The 21,366-nt window shown below is 34.7% G+C and overlaps 1 protein-coding gene across 6 annotated transcripts; it reads left to right on the plus strand.

The window, feature by feature from the left end:
• The first annotated feature begins 2,180 nt into the window (after nucleotides 1-2,180).
• On the plus strand, nucleotides 2,181-20,706 carry LOC306849496 (dual specificity protein phosphatase CDC14A-like). Of its 6 annotated transcripts, none has more exons than XM_079384569.1 (16): nucleotides 2,184-2,482; nucleotides 3,518-3,608; nucleotides 4,164-4,239; nucleotides 4,387-4,479; nucleotides 4,639-4,715; nucleotides 4,859-4,925; nucleotides 5,007-5,069; nucleotides 6,866-6,953; nucleotides 7,749-7,979; nucleotides 9,252-9,390; nucleotides 10,209-10,377; nucleotides 10,543-10,649; nucleotides 17,813-17,860; nucleotides 18,492-18,545; nucleotides 18,648-18,861; nucleotides 19,732-20,277. In XM_079384569.1, the coding sequence occupies exons 1-16, from the start codon at nucleotides 2,380-2,382 to the stop codon at nucleotides 19,732-19,734; spliced, it is 1,623 nt and encodes a 540-aa protein (XP_079240695.1). In that variant the 5' UTR covers nucleotides 2,184-2,379; the 3' UTR covers nucleotides 19,735-20,277. The 6 variants fall into 6 exon arrangements, with proteins under 6 accessions (XP_079240698.1, XP_079240695.1, XP_079240694.1 ...); XM_079384571.1 differs by lacking the exon at nucleotides 2,184-2,482 and adding an exon at nucleotides 2,943-3,355; XM_079384572.1 differs by lacking the exon at nucleotides 18,648-18,861 and having other exon boundaries at nucleotides 2,181-2,482; nucleotides 19,732-20,706.
• The last annotated feature ends 660 nt before the right edge of the window (nucleotides 20,707-21,366 follow it).

The raw sequence follows: 21,366 nt of genomic DNA on the forward strand, positions 1-21,366 counted from the left end.
ATTGTTTTTATATATTATTTATGTTCGATAGGAACAAGCCATTCCACTGCTGGGGACCCTTGATGATATTTGTGTTACATTACACATACTGCATATATATATATATATTATATAAACACCAAACATTCTCCATAAACACATTGTCATATTGAGTGGAGTATAAAACACTAGTTTTGGTGCAAATCTCATATAAACATGTCCAAGTTATCAGAATCAGAATGAGCTTTATTGGCCAAGTATGTTTACACATACAAGGAATTTGTTGTAGTGACAGAAGCTCCACAGTACAGCAGAAAGACAGCAACAGGACACAGATAATAAAATTAGTGAGTATGATGAATGGATAGTGTATTATAGTTGTGTGCTCCACGTTTATTGTTGAGTGTTCATGAGATGGATTGCCTGAGGGAAGAAACTGTTCCTGTGTCTGGTCGTTCTGGTGCTCAGAGCTCTGTAGCGTCGACCAGACAGTAACAGTTCAAAGAGGGAGTGTGCTGGATGTGAAGGGTCCAGAGTGATTTTACCAGCCCTTTTGCTCACTCTGGACTACTCTCCGTAGTCTTCTGAGGTCAGATTTGGTAGCTGAGCTGAACCAGACAGTTATTGAGGTGCAGAGGATGGATTCAATGATGGCAGAGTAGAACTGTTTCAGTAAGTCCTGTGGCAGGTTGAACTTCCTCAGCTGGCGAAGAAAGTACAACCTCTGCTGGGCCTTCCTGACAATGGAGTCTATGTGAATATCCCACTTCAGGTCCTGAGAGATGGTGGTGTATATTTGTAAAATATACAAATTTATATTTTACATAAAGAAAATAAAGAAAATTATAGGACAAATAAGTTTTTTTTTTACACTGTGCATTGTTTAAATTATTCTCATTATCATAATAGTTTTTTTTTTACTGCAAAACAGTATATATATAAATATGTTTTATAATAAATATGTATATAAATTAAAGACTAAATGCTGGCATTGTGTTAATATTTTACAATATTTTTTTATATATTGTTTATGTATTTATTTTTTATTTTATTTATATATATATATATATATATATATTTTTTTTTTTGTTTTTTTTTTTTGCATTACAGCCATTAGAATTAGTGTAAAAAAAACCATTATCATTGTTGAGATATATTAGTGCTTGTTTGGTTGTGAATCTCATATAAACATTTCACCCCCCCCCCCCCCCAAAAAAATACACAAATAAATAAAAAATAAGTCAAGAAATAAGACATTTCACAAAGAAAATGAACAATATTTTAGCACCATTAAGTTTTCTTTTTACATTGTACATTGTTTGAATTATTCGTATTACTGTAATTTTTTTAATTGAAATGATCTGGATAAATTATAAAACAATAATAACCACTATGCATAAATACCTCACAATTTGTTTCGTATTACAGTCATGAGAATTACTGTACATACACACACACACACACACACATACACACACACACACATATATATATATATATAGTATCGCTCTTTATTTCTCCTCTTTCCTTCTACTTGCTTCACTTCTGTTTCAGTTTTTTTATAATAATAAGTTGTGTTTTTTAGCATGTGTGTTTGGCAGTGTTATTTTATTAAGGATTACTGAAACTACTGTCATTTGATTTGTATTTGTTATTTATTTTAATTTTAGTTAAATGATGTCTGTATAGGTCTTTTATTTAGTTTTTATAGGTCTTTTATTTAATTTGTGTGATTTTAATACTTCAACAAACTAAATGGAAATGAAATAATATTTATATTGAATTTATATAAATGAGTATGTATATATATATATATATATATGCAAAGAACCTTTTGTTCTTTAATATTTTGAATTATTTTTAGCTTTTATTTTTTTGTTTTTCAATTAAATGTTGTTTTGAAATTTTGTTGCATGCATTTGTCATTTTTATTTAATCTCTTTATTTTTAAAATGTGTATAGGTAGTATTTATAAAGTTTTATCTGTTTTTAGTTGTTTTAATACTACAATCGATTGCTTCTGTTGTCCTCATTTGTAAGTCGCTCTGGATAAAAGCGTCTGCTAAATGACTAAATAATAATAATATACCTATATTAATATACAAATTACCATTATGCAGAAATACTTTACAATTTGAATAATATAACGTTATATATATTACATTACGCTGCATGGGTTAAAGTTCCGCCGGTGCCCGGATGTTGTGGCGCAGTGACGTCACTCGCAAGGCTTTTAGAAACTTGCCCTCGCTACGTCACTGGCAGGACAACGGGCTCAAATATACCTCGGTCTGCGGCGCATGGAGCCGATAGAAACCGGACTATGCAGACTAAAGCGCAAATACTGCTTCCATCGCACGGTCGCGTCTGAAACGCCATCTTTTCGCGCGTAAAGAAGCGATGAAGCGCAAAAGCGAGCGACGGAGCGAGTCGAGGAAGAGACTCTGCGCGTCTCTGAGGCACCAGACCGACTCCAAGAGCGATATTTACCTTCGTATCACAGGTGAACAAACTAGAACGATTTTAAAGGTTAAACCGCCATCGAGTACTATCATACAAGTCCTGTCAGGGGGTTATTTGGCGGTTTATAGCACCGGATGGTCGCTTTAACATGAAACATGAGATCACATCACAAACTAAGTGCTGTTTATGTCGAGATTAGCGCTGATTATAGGTCAGGGTGACTCTTAGATGGCTTTATTAACTAATAATTGTGTTCTGTGTGGAGACGGAACGCTTTTCTTTGTTCTGTTTGCTGGATGTAACGTTAACGTTAAATCACAGAAAGTGGATCAAAGCGTTCAGTCAAAGCAGAATGAGATTCTATTGGCTGATCGGCGCTTCTCTCCTAGCAACGGCTTGGGCAGCGAGCCAATTAGAGTCGAGTGCTGCCTGCAGTTCGATTTAAATTCTGGAAGGAGGGGCTTAGTTTGATTGACGTGTCAGTGTTGCGACCGTCAGCCAATCAGGAGGCGGGAAAGGTTTAACGTCGCGTTGGATTTAAACTGTGCTGAACTTTATTCAGACTTCAGGCGAGAGAAAGATCGCTTGTGTGGCGTTATTTTATTTACACAATTTAAACGGAGGCATAATTCTAATTATATATATATATTTTAAATGCAGGCTTTATTGCATAAAACAGGTTCGTCACGTAAAAAATTGTTATTTTACGTTTTTTAAAAAAACATTCGATGCATTTCTTGAACTTGATTTCTTTATAAAGTCGACGGAAATTAGACTGTTTTGTTTGAATGTGTTGCCTTTAGAGTGAAGTGTTTTTAATATTAAGCTAATTTAAACCAAGACTAAATAATGCTCCGGAACAACGTTACAATAGAAACGTGCGATCTGTCAAACTGCATCGAGTTCATTAAAGGTGAGGCTCATATTTCTGTTTTCTTCTGAATAGTGCACATGTTTTGTTGTCTGAGAACTCACTTCCGGTACGCGGATTCAGTTTCATTGACTCATACGTGTTTACATTCACTTCAGTCATTATGAGAGATTACCATATAGTTTGTTTTCTTGTGTTTTTCAGATCAGCTGTATTTTGCTATTCTTCATCAGAAGGTGAAGAGCACTCCTGAGAGACACTGTTTCTGCATCGATGAAGAGCTTTCCTATGAGAAGTAAGAGTGGAATTGTGCATTACTACTTAATGCTGTCAAATAGCTCATGATTGGGGACATTAATACACTAAACACTATAAAGTATCATATTTGATGCATGAAAAGCCTCTAAATGTTCATCTTTCGATCATCATTGGGTTGCATTGCATTATATGTATATGCATACTAAGACATATTATTGGAGATGCTTTTATATAATTTTATGCAAGTATCTGCTATACCGTTATAAGGATCTCATAGATTTACATTACGAGCCACAGAAGTGCATCGTATAAATATCAGCATTTGCACAAAATTGCATGTTTTTGCTCCGTTTGAGTTTCTGAATTAAACAGCCTTTTTTTCTTTGGGGTTCTCACTATATCAGATTATATGAGGCATAAACGCCTGAAGGATTAAATATTACTACACTTAAAAAAAAAAAAAAAAGTGTTTTTGAAAGTCTAAAAGTTCAATATTAAGTGTTTTCTTCCCCAAATCTGTTAAATATGCATGTTTTTTATTGATCGTACCAGACCTTTATCAATGACCTCTTCGATTTTTATATTTGAACAGCTTCTATGCGGACTTTGGCCCGCTCAACCTGGCCATGTTTTATCGCTTCTGTTGCAAGCTCAACAAAAAGCTGAAGGTGATGACGCTTCATTACACTGTTCTAATAAATGCTGTATTTGCATGCATTGCATGTTATGTTTTTGTTTTATTTAAATGTTTAGTTTTGTATGTAAGATTTGTTTAAATGTGGTGTTTTTAAATTTGTGCTCTTCTAATTCAACAGTCTTGTGCTCTTGCAAAGAAGACCATTGTGTTTTATACCTGTGGTGACAGAAAGAAACAAGCCAATGCTGCGTATTTGATCGGCTCTTATGCTGTAAGTTTTCCCGTCCAGCTTTTTTAGCCCAAAGACTTTCCTGATGAGATGCTCAAATATATTTCTAATGGTTTTGCATGTATATGCATGAACTTTGCATCTAGTTCTTCTAGATTTTTAGGTGTGAAGAGAGTCACTCTTGTTTGTCCTCGTTTGTAGGTAATGCATCTACAGAAAACACCAGAAGAAGCGTACAGCCTTCTGGTCTCTCAAAATGCGTCTTATCTTCCTTTTCGGTAATTGAAATCTATCCCCTTTGTTATTTAAGAACATGCATTTTATGAGACGTTTAAATCAGAAGCAATCTCCAAAAGCAATCCTTTGATCAATTTCTAGGTTTCTGTTCGTCTTTGATTTAATTTTTCATTGCATTCAACAGAGATGCATCTTTTGGATCTTGCATGTACAATCTGAATATCCTTGACTGTCTGCTGGCCGTTCACAAGGTAATCCAGAGTCTTTCTGAAGCTTCATCAGGCGTGTTTTCCGGTCCGCTGTTCCTGCTGATCGCATGTTGTGTGTTTCAGGCTCTGCAGTTCAGCTGGCTGGATTTCTCAGAGTTTAATGTGGAGGAATATGAACATTATGAGGTGAGTTTTCTCTGATATAGAATGGTGAAGCTTAAAGGCCCGGTTAGCTTAAGCCAGGACTAGGCCTTCTTTAAATTAAGACATTTAAGCAGCTTTTATAAAAATGTCTTGGAAGAAAACTTTACAGGTGTGTATCTTGAGACAGAACAACGGCACTGACATATTTTAAGATGTCAGATAGGGGTGGGCGCTATACCTGTTGTGCCATGATATGGGTTTATCATACCGTTACATATTCATGGATTTCATTGGATGGACAAACAAAGATTTTTTTCCCCCCGCGGTCGTTACTGCGTCATCAGAGAGAGAGATACATAAATCAGAATCGGATAGCTGCTCCAAACACACAATCGGCTTTTTGGAAATGCACACAAACTGGATTACAATTTCCCAAAATGTAATATTACTAAGTCTGTAAACGGCCGTTAACACAGGACAGAGACGCAGAACACGGACACAAAGACTGTAGCAGGCAGCGCAAGATCACTTCACAATGCTCGAAATATAGGAAGAAAAATATAAATGAATTGGGGAAGTGCAGCACTGAGTAACCAAGGTAACCAAAGGAAGGCTAAATTGAGGCCACAAGCGCCATCTGCTGTCAGAGAGTGAATTTGCATGTTCTTTCAATGCTGCTTTTCTTTTGCGCAGGTGTCTTATGTAGCATAATTTCACCAGTGTTGGGCTAGTTACTCAAAGAATGTAATATTACTCATTAATAGTTACTCAAAAGTAATTGTTACTTAATACTTTCTGGCAACAGTAATAAGTTACACTGCTAGTATCATTCCTTTTTTTTAACGCCCCACAAAAGTTGTAACTCTGTATCTTCTACATAAAATTTATTCTAGAATGTTACTAACAACATATTTCTGCCTCATCATTTGACCAAAATCAGAAGTTATTATAAACACTCAATAGTGATTGATCGTGACATTCAAGCAGAAGTGTTGTATTAATTTCAATTTTCATGTGTAGCTTGAAGCTGATTGTAATTTCTCGGTTACCCATATACGATTATATTTCATTATGTATTTTATCAAATCACATAAGTTTGTAAGAAACGGTTTAATTTTCCAAAAAGATTTTTAATTATAGTAATATAATGTAGCACATGCTGATCAGAGGGATGTAATGCCAGAGTAAAGTAAAGCCACAAATTACACAACAGTGTTCAGATCATCTTTATTCCTGACAAAATCAATATAATGCAATATTTCCATCTGCTGAATGCGAACTTTTGCATATTCCAAGCTTGCCTGCTGCACTGGGGACATCACATGCATCACATGAGTCGTGAAAATTATGAAAATAAATCTAGGAATTATTTGATTGTTTGGTTTTAAATCAGCGGGGTTGAGGCATCAAAAGTAACTAAGCTGTTTTATGGATGGTAACTGTAATATTATTACTGAAATCTTATTAGTAATTAATAAGATTTCATTAATATTATTACTAGTAACTAGTTTGCCTTAGATCTTCAAATCATGTTTGTTTTTTTATTCTAGTTATATAAGGATAAAATGCATATGCCTGTAATTTAACTAAGGTCTACTAAAATGTGATTCCAATTTCTTTTCCTCATATCGCCGTATAATATCGCTACCGTCTGGACAGTGGAAAATACCGTGATATGAATCTTAGCTCATATCGCCCACCCCTAATGTCAGAGCCAGATGAGACCGCTCAAACATGCATTTTAGTCTGGGACTAACCTTAAGCCTTGTCTGTGAAACCGGGGAAAAGAGTTTAGCCACACACTGACAGTCTCAATGATGCTTTAATATCTTTTCCAGCGGGCAGAAAATGGAGATTTCAACTGGATAATTCCAGGGAAGTTTTTGGCTTTCAGCGGCCCTCATCCAAAGAGCAAAATTGAGAACGGTGCATATGGTTTGGCTTTCATTTACCATGGATTTACTGTACACTAACTGCATTGTGGTGTTTTGTCAGAAATGTGGGTATTTATATCAAATTTTATTATTATTAATTTAGACATGAATTAAATGCATTAAAGGAGTAATGGAATATAATTACAGTATTTTTGTGATTTAAGCTAGTATAGCATATGTGGATTTAGCCTATACTAAATGTTTTTAGACATACAAATACCTAAAAACCATATAGTTACATTTTTACCATGGTATTGAGGTGTGATATATGTGTGGTTTTAACTGTGTTTATGATGATTTAAATGTATTGGAACACCAATGATTAATAAAAACTGAATAATTAAAACTACTGATTTTGATAATGAACACATTTTCATCTGCATCCTAACTCAAGCTACTATTACTATCAAATGTGCATTTCTAAGAGACCATTTCTAAGAGGCTATTATTAATATTATCAGGTAGCACAAACCTGTTTCTTGATTTGAAACAATATTACATGCAGAAACTAAACAAATTAATAAAATTAAAAATTAATACTAGGAAAATTAATGGTCTGGTTTCAACAACTTTCACTTCTGAGAAAAATTTGGCTTTAAACTTTAAATAAATAAAGATTTGAAATTTGTTGTGATAATTATCGATATCGACTGATATGAAAAAAATTGTAATAATAATATTTATTTTTTGGCCATATCGCCCAGCCCTAGCTTTGACTTTAGTCTGAGATGAGAGCTGGAATTATGTACAGATTTATATACTTTTCTCTCCCCCACCCCCTCTTCAGGATACCCTCTTCATGCTCCTGAAGCGTATTTCCCCTACTTCAGGAAGCACAACATCACCACCATCATCCGGCTCAACAAGAAAATGTACGACGCCAAGCGTTTCACAGACATGGGCTTCAAGCACCACGACCTGTTCTTTGTAGACGGCAGTACGCCCAACGACGCCATCGTCACCAAGTTCCTGAACATCTGCGAGAATGCTGACGGAGGCATTGCTGTCCACTGCAAAGGTTTGGGGTTTTCAAGCCTAAAATAGTCACGCGAAGACGTCATATCTTGAAAAATGTGCCTACGTTACTCAGGCCTGCACAGAATCTTTCCTGTGTTGTTGTTTATTGATTTTGCATGTACACCTTGCATGTTTTCTCACCTACACATGTTTTAGTTTTACATCTATTCATTTAGCATTCATATACTTTTGTCCAACGCGACTGCAACAGGCGGTTCATCTACATGTGGTGTTGTAATCAGCATTTTGTTCTACACGTGAACACAAATCATTCACAAAAGTACACGCATCCCAACCTAGATACTTGTTTGGTTCAACTAATATGCTTTCAGCTATTAACACAATACCCATATATTTAACCTAGGGCTGTCAAGCTATTTACATTTTTATTCTAATTACATGATTAAGCTAATTAAACACACTGTGAAATATAGTTATGATAATTTAAAGTCATTCATTGTTGTGTTGGATGAGAAAACCATTCAATAGAGATTACAAAAGCATCAGAAAGAAATATTCTGATTCTACATTGCATAAATTATATTAAATGGGTTTTAACTATTGAGTACTGAAATATGAAATTATTTTTTAAAAAGGAAATGAATAATTCAACTGATTTGTTCAAATGGCTGATTCATTCATAAACCAAGCAAGTGACTCTTGAATGAATGAGTCACTGAATCATTGACTCACTTGATTCATTCAGTAACGAATCACCGCTGTGTTGATTTAAAGACGCTCAACAGTTCTGCTGTTGCTTTGATTGGAACCATTTTCGTTTGCAAAATTGTCTAAAATTTAACAGTATTAACTTGTTTATTGAACTGCTGTATAAAATCAATATCACAGTTGCATTCATGCAGATATTGGGGACAAACGGCACTCTTGCTGGTGTGATATTGCTAAACTTTATCATATGATATAAATATCAGAGGCTAATTTATCTCTTGCGCTCATATCTTGAATTTTGGGCTTATTTAAATGCATTCTAATAGGCTTCATCACGCAATCAGTCATCCTGCATCATCAGAAACTGCATCAGTATAAGATGAAAGACAGGTTTTGACGGGGTGCTTTGTTAAATGCATTAATTATTACAACACGTTAAATTGACAGCTGTACTTTAAAAAGCCATTCTGCATAAATCCACTTATAATTGTTGCATTAATTTTATTGCATGATTCAGCAAGTCCACCTCAGTTCATCAGTGGATGTGAGTCTTCCAGTGTCATGAAGTAGAGATATTAACAGGCCAAACCACCGTGTGTTTCAGCCGGTCTGGGCCGAACAGGGACACTGATTGGCTGTTATATGATGAAACACTTCAGACTGACTGCAGCTGAAGCCATCGCATGGATCAGGATCTGCAGACCCGGCTCAATCATCGGACCTCAGCAGAACTTCATCAATGAGTGAGTCTTCCACACGCACTTTGATTCAATGCAATGTATGTGTGTGCCAATCTGCATTAGGCATGGGTGATATGGGCTTAAACATGTATCACGATAATTCATGGTATTTATTGCGATAACATTATCAATGAGTTTATCAAAAAGTATTATCTTTCCTATTTTTACTCTAAAATGCTCACAACACCCTATTTTGGGTAATGTAATGACTGTTTAATTCATACTGGAAGCCAGGGGGCGCTCTTGCCTAGAAACACATATGCATCGCAGAAGTAATAGTACTGTCGACGCTCCAGGAAATCCCTGATATGGACAAAGTTATCCAGTTATCGCTGAATAAAACAGAGAAATTTTAACTGATGAAACTTGAAGACAATAAACATTAAAACAACGCCTGGTCACCAAGAATTTAATTCAAACACTCGATTATGATAAGTTAATTTGGAGAAAAGGCATGTGAATAAATGATATCTTTGTTGGGCAACAGGTTTGTAAACAGGCTCAAACACATGCAAAACTGTATCGCACACATGCTACTGTAGTTTATTTATTCAGACCGATTATTTTTGTGCACTGTACAGCCCTGACCAAACCAGGTCTAGATTGTAGAAGGATCTCCTCATTAAGCGATAAACTCCTCCGCAATTTCACATCCGCCACAGAAATGTCAACAACTAGACTTTATCGTTATTACGGCAGAAAGAATGATTCTTATCATGGGACGATAAGATAAGATAAGATATCGCCCATCCCTAATCTGCATGGGATTTTCTGCTTTTTAGAAGCCCTAATACTAATTAATACATGCCTTAATATAACAGAAAGCAGGCGAGTCTGTGGGAAGAAGGTGATTTGCACCGGCAAAAAATAAATGAGCAGGAAAACGGCTCAAGTAAAACGGCAGTGGCTGGAATCCTGTCTGGAGTGGAAGATATTTCCATTAATGGTACAAACAAGAACATTTCACAGAGGAGAACTGCTTCTGAAACTGTGAGTAAATCTATTTATTCTGGAACATCTCAGTTTGTGTGTCTGTTTTGCCTAACAGCGTAAAGTTTAGTGCACTTTGCTGAATTATATGCCAAGAACTGCCCACTTAGATAGGAAAATAGGATGTTTTTGCGATTGTTAACCAGGTTGTGTTTCATTGGTTAGCACACTGAGGAAGAGGAGGAGGAGGAGTGTGGAGGACTCACACAAGGCGACAAACTAAGAGCTCTGAAGAGTAAGAGGCAGTCCAGAGCGTCCACAGGTTCAATATCGTAAGTTTTTCTGTTACATCACTCCTCTGTCCATCCATATACATGTAGCCATCGAGACCTGACGGTACGAGTCCACTAGTGTGGAAGAAATCTGCTCCTGACCCTTCATTATAGTCTGAGATTGATTTCAATACACAGTTAATAAAGTCATATTTTGATCAGGATTTCAGAATTGTTTATTTTTTACAATTATTTCAAATCAAAGCCTATATTTCACATTCCCAAGTTTCAATGGCAATTTATTAGACTTTTGTGATCTTTGGATTTTTCAAACTACGTTTGAAGTCTGAATTCAAGATGTTGTAGCAGATTAACCCAATTTTAAGCCTGACATGAAACAGTTTGTTGAATCTTTGGAAAATCTGAAAATATAGTCTGATATATTGAGAATATGGAGGAAAAAAACGGCTGTTTTATTCAGTGACTCAAACTGAAATTTGCTGCAGATGCTGATAATTATGATTCTGATGCTTGTAATATAAATCAAAGAGATCTTTATAACAGGACAGCAGATACTGACATAAAATGATCTAAATACCAGTCGTCACTGGTAGTAGTAAGATGAGACTGAAATGATCTGAACATATAATGCAATGCTGATTGAGAGATGAGGAAATAAACGCTCCTCAGAAGATGTGAGATGAAGATCATTCCTCCGCTGAGGAACAGAGAAAGTAAAGCTTCTGGAAACAAACGCTCCTCAAAAGATCCTGATCATCAGATTTGAGACGCACTGATTCTTCTAAAAAATGATTGCTGGAGAATCAAGTAAAGCTGAGCTGCTTCAGTCCAGTAAGAGTTCATCTGGAGATATTACTACAGTTATTGACATTTACTTGATTAAAAAGTGACCCTTTACACCTAAAAGAGTCTAAACTATCAATCAGATGACAGAAGTATGGATTAGATTGTGTGCAACAGCAAAGTTTTTATATTTTTGTATCATTTAGAGGCCTAGTAGGTCATTTAGTAGCTTTATAGGGTTGAGAACTGAATCCGCCAGCATTTAAAATAAACACAGCATCTGTACACCAGTGGACATGTACCGTATGGAGAGAGTAGCGTGTTAGACACTCATCCAGTCGGATCACATGCATATGTAGTGGTTTTCTCGTGATGATGGATGTTTAAGTGTTTGCATGATATGTTAGACTAACTGCATGAGTTAAAAACATCAGTCTTCCTGTTAGTGATTGTGCCGGCGAGACCAGAGACTCCAAAAGCCTTTTATCACACGGCAGGCGAATGGTAGTAAAGTGCTGCAGTTTGCTGGGCTCGCTGTGGCCCGACTGTTGTGTGCCGTTGAAATGGTAGCAGAAAGACAGGGCTTGAGAGACACCCGTCAGGTAAGTCCTGAGACGCCATCATGTGCGAATATGCGGCTGCTGCAGGGCTTCATTTCATCTCGTGCCTTTTGTTTTTTAACATTTAGACTCATTCTGCTTCCCCGTTCGCTGAGAATCAGCGTTTTTAAAGCCAAGACTCTTTTTGGAAAGTGCATAGCAGGGGTGGGCGATATGGCATTTTTTGCAAGTTGTCTGAGTATTACAGCCAAACTAAGTTCTCTGTTATAAAAACACAGCCTTTCAAGGTAACAAAAATATTAATAAAAGAATGGCGGATATTTAGGCCAAAGTGGGCGAAGATAAAAATCTTTGTCATTATTTTAGGTTTGTTATAAAAAAATACAAGTAATAGATATACACATAATAAAACAAAGTGTTTTATTTTTAGGTAAATAGGTGTATTTAACAGGAGCATTCAAGAAATTGAATCAACAAATATAAAAATAAAACACTGTAGATTGATTCCTATTAAAGCAACTGTATTAACCAGTGATTTTTCTGTGTTTTATTAACATTAAAGGAATAATTAACCTAAAAGTAAAGTGTTTTATTTTTATACCATCATTTACTCACTAAAAAGTCGTTTTAAACCTGAATGAGTTTCTTCTGCTGAACATAAATGCTATTTTGAGGAACGTGGAAAAACCAAACCGTTGCTGGTCCTCAGTGACTTCCATAGTATTATTTCATTTCTTTCCTACTATCAAATTCAATTCAAGTTAACTGTTTGGATACTCAGATACTCCAAAATATCATCTTTTGTGTCCAGCACAAAGGTTTGGGACAACATGTGAGTGAGTAAATAATGACAGAAATGAAATTTTAGGGTGAACTATCCCTTTAATGACAGTCGGCAGCATGTTTAGTGTCCTGTCCCTTTAAGAGCTGCATGCATCTATTATACAGACACACATTTGCTTTCTCTCAGCTGTTTACTTTCATTTTAGACATAACCAACTGAGTCTATACATAAACCTTGTATGTTTTGACAGTATTAGTGCAAAAGATAACTTAGTTCGGCAATCAGGCACTGTTTGACGGGGTTTTTAGTTCATGCGCTTCGGGTGTACATGCTCAGAAAAAGCGCACGTCAGAACAGCATGCGAATGAAACGTTTAACCAGCAGGGCTTTAAAGCTCATGCAAATAATGTACTTTTGTGAATAAGTGCAGTGTCCCGTGAGAGTAACTCCACCGCTGAGTTAACACTGAATCTCTGTGGCGTTGTACAGTGTGTATATAGAGACGGAGGCGCCAGAACTGCATCTGATAGAATATGCACTATAGGGCTGCCACTATTTTTATTAACATTAATCTATCGACTAATTTTTTCGATTAATCTAAAATCGTGTCCATCTCAGTCCAAATCACTGAAATCAAAGTTCACTATTATAATGTGAGAATGACAACATATCCACGTGTTCTAGTCTAATAATAATAACATTGTCATCAAAAAACACTTCTTAAAGGAGTATTTACCAGAATGTTTAGATGAAAAATGTGCAGTATTTCTGAAAAATACTTTTTTTTTTTTTATATATATATATATATATATATATATATATATATATATATATATATATATATATATATATATATATATATATATATATATATATATATATATATATATATATATATATATATATATATATATATATATATATAAATATATAAAATCAATTAATTGGAGATGCTTTTTATTATTAAAATTTAATGGAACAATTAAAATGGAAAACAGAATTTGGTACAGCTAAAACTGTAAAACTCAATTAATTAGGCTTTTTGATTAATAAAATTTAAAAAACTGAATTTGGAAATAAAACTGATTTCATAGGGACCTATAATTATAATATTTTTTGTGGTAATAAAAATAGGTTTAAGTGAACAATAGCTTTTAAAATGAGTTAAAGTACATACATAATAGCAGTGATGCAATAATAATTAGTTCAAATATAGTATCAAAAGCAAGAAATAATATGGCTTTATTGAGCAAAACTGTTCAAATGCATAATGTATTCTAAACAATAGAGCTAATGTAGATTACGCATCACAACAAAGGCCTGCAGGAGGCGCCGGCGGCCTCATCTTTCAGTGACAACTCACTTTTTTGAGATCAAAATAGGTCATCTAATTTTTTTTTTTCCTTCAAAACTGGTCATAACTTTTTAATTTCAGTTATGAAAAGGTAGATTGGTCTTATTTGTATTGGAAAAGCAGCTGCTAGTTGGTCAAACTAGTCTTAACATGGTGGCTAAGTTTGTGCAACAGGCCCCTGGTTGTTTTAATAAGTTTTGTATAGTATTTTCTTTACTCTTTACTTCAAAAACTATGTCTAGAAAGGGTGATATTTTATGTATTTGAGGTCTTAGATGTGGGAAAGAGAGTAAAGGGAGAGAGGGCACACATGCACTTTAGGTCAGCATTGCAGTCTAATCAGCCAATATTGTCTTAAATAACCTGCATAGCACTTCATCTTTGGGATTTTGACCAAATATATTCAATCTTGATTTTTGTAAAATGTTGCAACAATTTTTTTTGTTGTGAAAAATTACAGATTTTGACATACAATGTAATAAAAAATATTTAAAAAAATACCTTAAAGTAACTACAAATGGGCGTGTAAAGCAAGTATCTTTAAAATAAATTCCTTGTGGCGCATGCCCTCAATCCACGCAGTGTTCACCCTTTTATCCTCCTTACCTGTGCATCTCTGAAAGTGTTTATGGGTCACAACAAAAGTCTCACCATAACTGTGTTTTTCCAGTTAGATGCATGCAGAAATCTGTCTTCACGTGTAATTTTCAGCCCTTTTTGTCTAACAAACATGCATGATCTTCTCAAAGTAGATGTTCTAACAAAGCATTTCACAAAGTCTTTGCTTTGCACGATGTTGTTTGTGCTTGATTTGTCATGCATGAAGTGTATTAACTGCTTTGTGTTGTTGTAACACACTGTGGTCAGTTTGCTTTGATCGTCTTTTTCATTTGCACTGCAGACTGGATCTGATCTCAGACGGCGAATAGATGCAGTTTACAATTGGAACCGGTTTCTGTCTAGTAGGCTTAAGCTTTGTGATATTAAAGTGCCTATAAAGAGCATTTACTCCCTTTTATTGCACTACTGCAGCACAGAGTGATGATCAAAAAACCTGAAAAAGGTCCTTAAACCCTTATGATGCATTAAAATCTGACTTGACCCGGAAAAAACAAATGCAGTTTTTAAGAAGGAATGAAACTTTGCAGATACTTGAAGAACCTCAAAATACCCATTTATTTTTTTTAGATTTTTTACAGTTATTATATGAGATATAATCTTTAAAATAAAAATGTAATGCTCATGTCATTTTGACCCGGGGATGTATAGAGTACCCTTAGGTGTCAAAAATAGTTTCATTAAAATTATTTATGATGTTATATTAGTGTCAAAAAAACTTTTTTGTAATATATATTTAGCCTTTATCTCATATCTTCATCTGGAAGTGAAAGTTTGTGAGTAAAATGAATTTATTTTGTTTGAAAGCAAAGTTTGAGAAATGTTTTGATATTTTGTTAGAAGTAGATTTCAAAAATGTGGACTGTTTTTGAGCAATCATGAGTTTTAAATTTAAAATTGAATGTAATTCATTCATTGCAGTGGGGTTAATACTGGTAATTCTCAGATTATATGTTCTTGCAAGTTTCATACAATGATACATAATTTCTCATCAATACTGAAGATAGATGGATAGATAGATAAAGGGGTAAATTCAACATTCGCTCATTAATGAAAAATTGCTGAACAAATACAGTATGGTTTTAGTTGGGAAAACATTAATTGTGAAACAATACACAGATTTTGAATGCATTATGAGGGTTAACACACATGATCCTGATTCCTGCTGTGATGTCAGTGTGAACAGGCAGAAGTGGAGTGAATGTGGATTACTCGCGCTACAGAGATCCATCCGGTGTGCGGTGGGAAAAGACGAGTCTCCTGTTCCTTCCTTGTTGTTTTTGTTCTGAATTTCGCCCCTGTGTCTAGACGGCCGCTAGCCATGCTGCTCTCTGCTCTCTGTAGCGTTGTCTTCTGCTGGATGTTGTTTGGCTTCCCTTCCATCCATTACTGTATAGACGGGGTGGGATTATAAATGCTTTCTCCCGTCACTCTCTTAGCCCGTCTCTGGACTGCAACGCTGTAAGTGTCTCGACGGATAATCCTTTACAAACATCACAGGCTTCCTGACAACCGTTAATCTGAGATCAAGCATCGTTTGATTCGTTTATGACCTTTTCAGGAAAGATGCGCTTGATTTACAGCATAATGTTGATTACCACAAAAAATAATTGACCTGTAGTTTTCACAATTCCAATAATAAAACACTTGACAGAGAAGTAAATGTGGCTTTATTTTTTAGATTTATTTATACACACACTTTAAATTCTATGCTTATATTTTTACAGCATTTATTAACATTGATTAAAAAAATGTGTGTGTGTATGTATATGTGTGTGTATATATGTTTACTTTTTGTATTTAGAACCAATTAAAATTTTAGTACATAAAATTAAACTAAAAATAGAAATGTTGTTTTGGAAACTATCTGAAATAGGTTTTATTTTTTGTAATATTTGCCTTTTTCATTTATTTCAAGTAACAAGTGTTTTTTTTTTTTTTTGGTGATTTTTATTCTTAGTTATTAAGACTTTTATTTTTATTTTTTTTGGTGATTTTTATTCTTAGTTATATAATTATATATTTGGTAACAATTCTCCATTTGTAAAGATTATTTAACTAATTAGATAACATGAACTAACAATGAAAAATACTTCTAAGCATTTATTAATCTAAATGTTAATCTCAGCATTTACTAATACATTATTAAAATCAAAAGTTGTATTTATTATCATTAATGTACTTTGATTAACATTTTTATTAACCAGTATTAAAAAGTTAATAAATGCTGTAAAATATATTGTTCATTGTTTGTTCAATGCATCAAATAATGTTAACAAATCAGACCTTATTGTGTTATCAAATATTTGCATAAAATGAATGAATATAAATTTATATAGCGCGGTTAGTTAGTGATGGCTGTACTTTTGCCCAATTTTTGCTTTTAAATTGTCTTCAAGTAATCAGCGTTTGAGCCAATTATGTCCTGTGGTAATGAACATTGACTCACGTGCTGCTGTTAATAGATCTTAACGTGTATTAAACGCAGAATATCCTTTAACTTCACAGGAGGAGTGTTGCCGTGCTCCTTTGAGATCAGATTAATTTGTGAAACTTCAGTTTGGATGTGTTGAGTTTTACCAGGGTAAACATCACGTGGCTTGATTTTGTCAGTCTTTGCTGTCTGTCGGTGCATTAACTGCATTTTGCTCAAGCACTTGTGAATATCATGCATTGATAATTGTATTTTGCTGTCCTTACTTTATAACACTGCACACAATCCAATCTTTAATTCAGTAAAGATATGAGCAGTATCTCACATGCTGCTGGATGATTTTTGATGTATGTACGTGTGTTTGCTGTCAGAGGACGATGATCTGGATGATCAAGGGTTTTCTCTCTCCATCCAATCGTCTTATAAAGTTTTTCTGCGTCATGTAACTCATTTGAGGCTTTACAGGATGATTTTGAATCAAATGCTACACATGTGAACAGACGTGATTGTAATATGTGTAACGGGAGGGATGTCGAATCATTCTGCATGTGACGCTCTGTCTGTGCATCAGAGACACAAACGCATCTAATGCCTGTCCTTTTATTTATTTTGTCCTATTGCATGTTTTCATCACACTGAAGTTTTTTTTTTTTTTTTTTTTATCTGCAGGTTAGAAGAAAATACAATTCACTCCAAATCAACATCAAGGTCATTAAGGTGACTTTTATTTTTTATTTAAATATTTTTTTTAATGCATAAAGGTAACTTTAGTTTTTTCATGGACTTATTTTATATTTATAATATTTTTTTAGTCCTATCTATCTATCCATCTATCATCTATCTATCATCTATCTATCATCTATATTATTTTGTGTGTAGATATATTAGTAATGATTATTTCATCATCATGCATGTTTATTTTATATTAAAATATATAATTCTTTATTATTTTAGCATAAAAGTTTGTATAATTTTTCAAATATTCTTTTATATATAATTTTATTTTAAAATGTATTTTAGATTGTGTATCATGTGTATTAATGTTTTTATTTTTATGATTTTATCTATATTCCATTATATTTTTCATTATTAATAATTTATTTCATATAATTTTTTTATTACATTTGCTATATTTGTTTGACATGAGATATATATATATATATATATATATATATATATATATATATATATATATATATATATAAATAAATAAATAAAAAATTTATATAGCAATGACCAGCTAGTTTTTTATATATATATACAGAATTATTCTGCAATTACGTGTGCAGGATTATAAATCTATCAACAGTAAGTCTGTCATATAATCTGTAAAATATCTTCCATATAGCTCAGATAAAAGGAAAAGGACTCGGGCTTCTCTTGGATCCATCAGGGCCACTAGGTAGGTATTTCACTGAGTTTTTAAGCCTTTTGCATTAAAATCAGTAAAGCGACTTGAGCAAGTCTGACGTTCATATTCACGGTTGACGTTTTCCTTTCACAGCCCTTTACATTCAAGGCTCGCTAAATCTTTATGCAGCTTGCACGTAATGGCCTGTGAAAAGGATCATGTGTTTTCTGACGTTAGCGCTGGCTCAGTGGCCAACAGTAATTTCACCAAGCAGTCGAACTTAAAGCACTTAAGCCACGCGGCCCAGAGATCCTCCTCTGCCGTTTCACTGCAGCTCTATGGCCACAGTCTGAGTTCCCTCAGCTCAGTAAGTGTGAAGCGGCCCTTGTGATCCGGGCTCTTACGCCCAACCGTCCCGTCTTCAGCTCTCCTGCATGACTCTGACGGGCAGAGCGGGCATCTCTCGTCTTTGCTTGCACACTGTCCTCTGCTGATGGATGATTCATGTTAAACGACTCTTTCAAAATCCCAATCGCTCTCGGTCTGCGAGCATGACTCTGAGCCGTTTACACCTGGTTGTAACGTGCGTCTCGGATGCATCTGATTTATGTGTGAATATATTTAGGATTTAAAAGTTGCATGCCAATGCAAAGTTTAAAATCCTAGTTTCAGCATAGAAGTTTGATTACCATTTTTATGTTCACCAAAGTGGATTTATTTAATCAAAAATATAGAAAAATTTGAAATATTATTAGAATTTAAAACAGCTGTTTTCTATGCGAGTATCTGTTAAACTGTAATTTATTTCTGTGATCAAAGCTGTATTTTCAGCATCATTACTGCAGTCTTCAGTCACATGAGCAGAAGAAACTCCTCACAAAAACCTTAACAAATGAGACGTGAATACCAGCTGTGAACGCGCCTTTATTCTGAAACCGTAACCGGGTCAGAGATTAGTCTCATCTTACTCAGTAGTTTTAACGGTTTTTATCTTTTCACCGCCTTGCCAACCTTACCTGTAATAGACGATCTCTGTCCAGAAGAAGGAAAGTGCTTCATGCAATGCCATCGGTGCGCTTTCAGAGACCATGGTATCAGATTTCCTCCTTTAACTTCTTTCTGCTTTGTAATTCTAAAGCGTTTCTCAGCATCTGTCTGAGTTTAGAGCATGTGCATGAGTGCTGCTCGTCGTTCTGCACGTATGGGTTTGGTCTGTAATGTATTTCTTGTTTTACAGTAACCCCATCTCCAAAGCTCGAGCTCCTCTCCTGCGCTGAAACCCGCCGTGGATCCAAAGACCAACATCACAGCACTATCATCACTCCAGTTTTACTTCATGGTTTTGTCTAAACCATATTCAAACCGTTTATTGAAAAATCAGATGTTAACCATTTTTATTTGATCAAGAGAAAGCAATGTTTATTTTTAGATCAGAGAGCATGTGAAGTTTGACTTTTTATGCCACTGTAAATATCATGAGTGTCAGACGCTGCATTGTTACTAAATCTGTAATGTTTTTGTTTTTTAAATACTGTATTGAGTGCTTTATTAATACAGAAATCAGACTGTAAATGAATGTGAATCATGACTGAAAGCTGTATATAGGCTGGAGTTGGATTAGACTAAAGGACTGTTTTTGTTTGTTTGTTTGTTTGTTTTTACTGTAATACCTTTATTTTGATGACCCAGTTTAAATCATGATTATGTCACGTGTAAATATATGATCGGAAAGGATTTGAGTCTTATCTCTTTTAATAAATCCTTTCTGCTATTGCAAATGTAGTTGTTGAATAAGCATCATTATATATTGTTTACACGCATTTAGAAAGAAAATAATCATTTAGACAACAACTAGTAAAGAAAACCATAGCATATGAACTACTAAAAAAACATAAACAACAAAATTAGTCAAATTAATATAAAAACTGATTCAAAATATTAATAAAACTAATAGAATTTCACAAGTAAGTCCATATAATTGTTCAGTTTAAGCTCAGATCTAACTTATTTGACTAGAAATGGCTTTATGACTGCAATCTCCAGCATCGCTTAACCAGCAAACACAAGCTTGACCTAGTTTCTAGTGTAGAACTGTATAATAAAGTCTTGATGTCTGTGGTGTTTGCTGCTCTTATGGACATTAGTTTGAATTATTAGTGAATTTAAGCATTTCTCCCAAAAACAATTAAGAAATAAACACCAAAGATGGGTTTAATGTTTGTTTTATCCTTAATTTCCTGAATAAAGCATCATCCATAAATAGCACACATTAAAGATGAATATTATATTCTTTAAAACAGACAGGAGTGTGTGAGACTTCTCCTTTGAACTCGGTCCTGAAAGAAATGCAGCAGATGTTACTGAAACACTTGCGGGAGGCTTTATCTTAAGAAGAATAGAGTAATTCAAGGCTTTTCATGCTTCAGGTTTGCAGTTAAGAACACAAACTAAAGGCGGCTTGATTAAGTTTCCTTTCCCTTTAAATCGATGTAAACATTATGCGCGGGAGACTTTAAACTACAGGAAGTACCGCCTGTCTCGGGGTTGCCAGGTGCTCTCAACAAAACACGCCTAATTAATAATCTTTAGTTCGAGGGGTCCCCGGTAAAAAATAAATAAAATAAAACAAAAACTCGCGTTCCGGGGGGTAAGACACGTTTTCCGGCGGGGTAAAAGTCTCATTTTAGGGGCTAAATATGACGTTGTTGGGGCTTGAACCCGCGGCAGCAACAGTGTTAAACTCGGTTAAAGTAGATCGATTGCGCGGGAAAACCGCAGACTTGGCAACACTGGCGTACAGTATACAGCGAGTCACGTGATTGGTCTGTCAGAAAGAGCGCGCTCTGACATATTTAAAAAGTCTCGCGGCGTC

Source organism: Barbus barbus (assembly GCF_936440315.1).
Source record: "Barbus barbus genome assembly, chromosome: 29".
Classification (NCBI taxonomy): Eukaryota; Metazoa; Chordata; class Actinopteri; order Cypriniformes; family Cyprinidae; genus Barbus; species Barbus barbus.

Excerpts from the sequence above, each read along its gene's own strand:
- LOC306849496 (XM_079384568.1), top strand. The coding sequence starts at position 2,380 with ATGAAGCGCAAAAGCGAGCGACGGAGCGAGTCGAGGAAGAGACTCTGC. Across the intron at positions 10,650-17,812 it reads GCGTCCACAGGTTCAATATC|GTTAGAAGAAAATACAATTC; the intron begins GTAAGTTTTTCT and ends TTTTATCTGCAG. Across the intron at positions 18,546-18,647 it reads GGATCCATCAGGGCCACTAG|CCCTTTACATTCAAGGCTCG; the intron begins GTAGGTATTTCA and ends TTCCTTTCACAG.